Genomic DNA, 4,266 nt, shown 5'->3' on the forward strand with positions numbered 1-4,266 from the left:
ATATTCACTGGTATTCAGTGATATTCACTGGTATTCAGTGACATTGAATATTTGAATATATTCACAGTTCACCAAATTTCCAAGTAGGTTCCCCCTCGGTGCAACACGGAATACGGATGCGTTTGGAAGGGCATGTGCCGATCGCTGCGCTTCAGGTAAGGGGATGTCGCCTTCCAAGTCGACGAGTGCAGCTGTGCGCTGCGGAGGCAGCCAACGCGACGAGACGCTAGGAGGCTCCCCAAGCGCCGTGGTTGCCTTGCAGGCCAATATTTTGGCATTTTTCTTTGAACGACAACTTTCGACATTCTCATGTAAACTGCTATTGTTTTAGCGCCTTTGCTTTCCAAAACTTGTCAATCTATGAAAGAAATTCGGTATTCAGAACGGAATGCCGAGACAACCATTGCGCGTACAAATGATCGAAATCTGCTTTTGGTACCGTGATGACTGTCGGCCGATATTAAGCATAAATTTATGCTACTTGGGGTCGCTTGGGGTAGTAAAAATTGTTGTGTGTGATATTATACCATCCGCAAGCAGTTTACTACTACGACCAGTGGTACGGTCCGTAACAGACACGCACACGCACACAAACGCGCGCGCGCCAGTTCAATGCTAAACAGCCCGCGCGCATAGAGGTTGCAGCCGGTGCATCGTGTCGCCCACCGCGCAAAGGCCTGCCAAACGAGACGCGAATGTCAAACACTGCACGTCTGGCACTGGGGGACCTTCACGTACGCATGTGCATACAAGGGCTCACACCGCGACCCGATGGTGGCATGTGCGGAAGCACCGGTGCTCAACGTACAGTCGGTACGACCCGCTATCAAGAGATAACAAATAATGTGCCAGTAAAGAAACTCAAATAAATAAGCTTTGTAACTGGATTTTTGTGTCTTTTATTTGTACGACTTTAAGCAATCACATTGTTTGCTCAAATTTCTGCGTTTATTAGAACATTTTTGTGAGTTGAATAAGAAATCATGCCTTTTAGCAAACAAATTTGTCCACAACGAAATGTGGTTAAACTTAGCGGAAAAGTTTGCACAAAAACATACCAGTACACTTAGCATACCATATAAAATAACTTTTTAGTTGTTTCTAACCTAGTAAAACCCTTGCATTTTTATACAAGTTTCTGTTGTTTTTTGCCTTTCTAGTCCTACGTCTAGCACAGACGTCTAGAAGAATGCACTCTACCGGACCTGGGCCAGTGTTTATGCTGCAGGTTCATGAACTGCATCGCACTGCGGGTAGCGCACCGGGTTACACGGCGGGCAGATGAGATAAGCGGGTACCTGGGGCGCTGCCGATGAACACTGGCCGTGGCTGACCCAGGGGTCACAGCTAGAAGCATTTCCGTTTGGCTTTATTTTGTGTTTTTAACCCTATCACCTTGCCCTCTGCCAACAAAAGGAAGTTCCAAACACTGAAAAAGATCTATCGCGAATAAACGTATCTCTATATCGTCATAATAAAATCGCAGATCACCCGGTTGACGACAATGGTTCAGGTCCCACAATCGAACATAAAAAGTACAAAATTGAAAATTTGTCTAAAGAAAGAACGCAGTAACATCTTTAAACTTTAGTATCGGAGCGAAACCATCAAGAAAAACCATGAGGAGCACACCCCACCCCCAATCCAGACACACACGAAAAGTCTGGTGGTTTCGGAATGGCCCCCACGAGGCTTGCCACCAACCGTGAGCAAGCACCCCCACCTTTCTCAGCTCGCGAATTTTGAGAAAATTAAGCTGTAGCTCCCTCGGCCGGCTGGTGCGCGCTGGCGTGGCCGCAACATGCAGCCGAGCCAAACAAAGTTGTACCGCTGTACTTGCTGAACACGCGCGGCGGACACGGCTGACACGGGCCGACACGGCCGGCGCAGCACCGGGCCGCCTTCCGAGGAAGCGCTCGTGTTGCTGTACCCCCTCGACAACCCCGGGGCGCACCTCGCGCGCGGCTCTGTATCTAAAGTAGGTACTTTACAACGGGCGAAACGTAACTGAAACGGGGTGCGTACAAGCGTAATTTTATTTGCCCGAAAAAAAAATGACCATTTAAACATTATTCCCACAAACAACACGGAATTACGTTATCCTTTCATCTGGTAATTTTGGTTGCACATCACCTATTCCCACCACAGGTGTTTGTAGTTCGTGTGAGAGGTGTGTGGGTGTATGTGTGTGTAAGAGGGAAGAGAGCGCGTGTGCAAGTTTCGTCCATTCTGCCGTGTTATTTACGATCGGCGTTAATTATTTTTTGTGTTTCGATGAGCCCCATTACTATCGTGGGACGTGCGTGAGCGCGGCTCGTTTGTCTCAATATAGGGAGGGTGCGTTTTTCTCAACGCGTCTTTGCCTCCCCTTTTTCGCGCTAAAAGAGATGTTGTCTCTGAAGAGAATGCAAAACTAGAGCTCAACCAGCAGCTGGTTTAACCCCCCTCCCCCCCCCCCTCCCCTCCCACCTGCCTTTCTTTCCCTTTCGGTTAGACCAGAACTCATTGTCGAAAAAATATATTGATCACGGATCAAAGTTGTTTGTAAAGTCAGCCTAGCCAACTTGTATCTGTCCGTTGCAGGAAATCTGTAACACTTCCGACAGTGTACTATCGCACTGCTATGTACGCACACCGGCTCACCTCGGACCGAGACGTGTAACGCTGTGTTCCGAAACAGCGACGTCTCTATCCAGTGCGTTGGTGTGCGTGCGAGTGTGTGTGCGTCCGTGTGCGCGTGCGTGCGACTGTGTGCGCGGAGGTCAAGACATTATTCACAGCACTCGGGTGCCCCATGCATCATTGCACGCTCTCCAGACGGACACTACTAACACACCTCTCAACCGCTCCGCTTAATATCCTGATTTATTTCTCATTTATCGTTTCGGTCGCAGTACTTAGAAAGTAAATAAAAAAAGATATCCAACGAGGGAAATATGCTTCACTGTTTGGGACCTTTCGAAGCCAGGCAAAGTCTTCAACAGGAGCGTTTTCTTGGCAGAGTTGTTGCGACGCATGTGTGGTCCTTGGCGGGGCGGAGGAAAGGACCAGCAGACGGCATTTGAGGCGTATTCATACAGTGTTTAATGTTCCGTATGATCCTAGAAGACGTTCCGCCAGCCTCGCCCCGTTTTTCGGTGGAATCCCTAACGAACGCGAGGGATGTAGGAGGCGAGGGTGAAACCGCCTTTCTAATGCTTTCTTTTTCTTTCTGATTTCAGGGCGTGATTCGCTGTTCAAGGTGGTGGTTATCAGCCCAGGTCCCTTCGTTCTGCAAAAGCAAAAACAAAATGGATGAATGGTTTTCGACGCTTTTTTTTTCAGATACCAAATAAAGAACGAAGATCCCGCATCCTCCCACGACACACGTTAAATTTAAAAGGGCACCGTGACCTTTAGTTTAATAGATAAGACTCGTGAAACTATTTTAGTTCAATGATGTCGTGTTTATATAGTCACATAGAACCTAACAAGTGAACAGCCCCTCCCCTCTATTTCTTACTCCTCTTTTCGACTGACTACCCCTTTCCCTCTCCTCTCTCTCTTTCTCTCTTTCTCGCTCCCGCTCTCTTGCACCGTATGGTATTTAACCCGTGAGTAATGCCCCGGATGAAAAGTAAGCGGATGCCCAATCATAATTCATCACAACAATTTTAATGTTTCGCCCATAAATTAGTCGCACAATAGAAGGCGTGTGGAGACTCCTTGCTCTGCAAATATTTGCCTAGCGGCTCAAAAATGATCCAGTATTGAAAAATATCGCAACCGTCGAGATGAATAGGATCTCGTTTTTCGGTATTTAGAATGCTTCGAGTAAACTATTCGAGGTATTGCTCTTAAAATTCGCCCCGATGACGCCACCGCGGCGGCAGCGACGGCAGCGTCCGCATATCTGCGGTAAATCAAGCGCGCTATCAAGACAGATGACGCTTTTTGATAATTCTAATTTATGAGGCCCGCGGCCATACTTCTTTTGGACCGAGGATCGACTCCCGATATCTGCTTTTCTTTTCGCTCCGGGGACGACGACGCGCGTCTTATACCCTGTGAGCCAATAGTCTCCCCCCCCCCTTTCCTCTCTCTCTCTCTCTCTCTCTCTCTCTCCAACGTCGCCCTCCTTCATCTTCCTCTCCACGAAATCCGCCAATTGGAGGCTTCATACATCAGCGATGATTAACGGCCTCAAGTTTTCGTGTTCTTATAAAGCCTTCCTCGCCTTTCCTGCGGTCAGCAGCATGCGCTCGCTCGCCTTCTCCCTCCCTCCGT

The 4,266-nt window shown here is 48.3% G+C and overlaps 1 protein-coding gene across 1 annotated transcript in view; it reads left to right on the forward strand.

Annotated features, from left to right (window-relative positions):
- LOC127749871 (uncharacterized) overlaps positions 1-3,759 on the forward strand; it is a 77,004-nt gene extending 73,245 nt beyond the window's left edge. Inside the window, exon 4 of the mRNA XM_052269797.1 lies at positions 3,222-3,759. Within this exon, the coding sequence (XP_052125757.1) occupies positions 3,222-3,298 (77 nt within the window). The 3' untranslated portion in view covers positions 3,299-3,759. The remainder of the gene's footprint in view (positions 1-3,221) is intronic.
- The last annotated feature ends 507 nt before the right edge of the window (positions 3,760-4,266 follow it).

This window comes from Frankliniella occidentalis, unplaced genomic scaffold (genome assembly GCF_000697945.3).
Source record: "Frankliniella occidentalis isolate FOCC.00 unplaced genomic scaffold, Focc_3.1 Scaffold102, whole genome shotgun sequence".
Taxonomy (NCBI): Eukaryota; Metazoa; Arthropoda; class Insecta; order Thysanoptera; family Thripidae; genus Frankliniella; species Frankliniella occidentalis.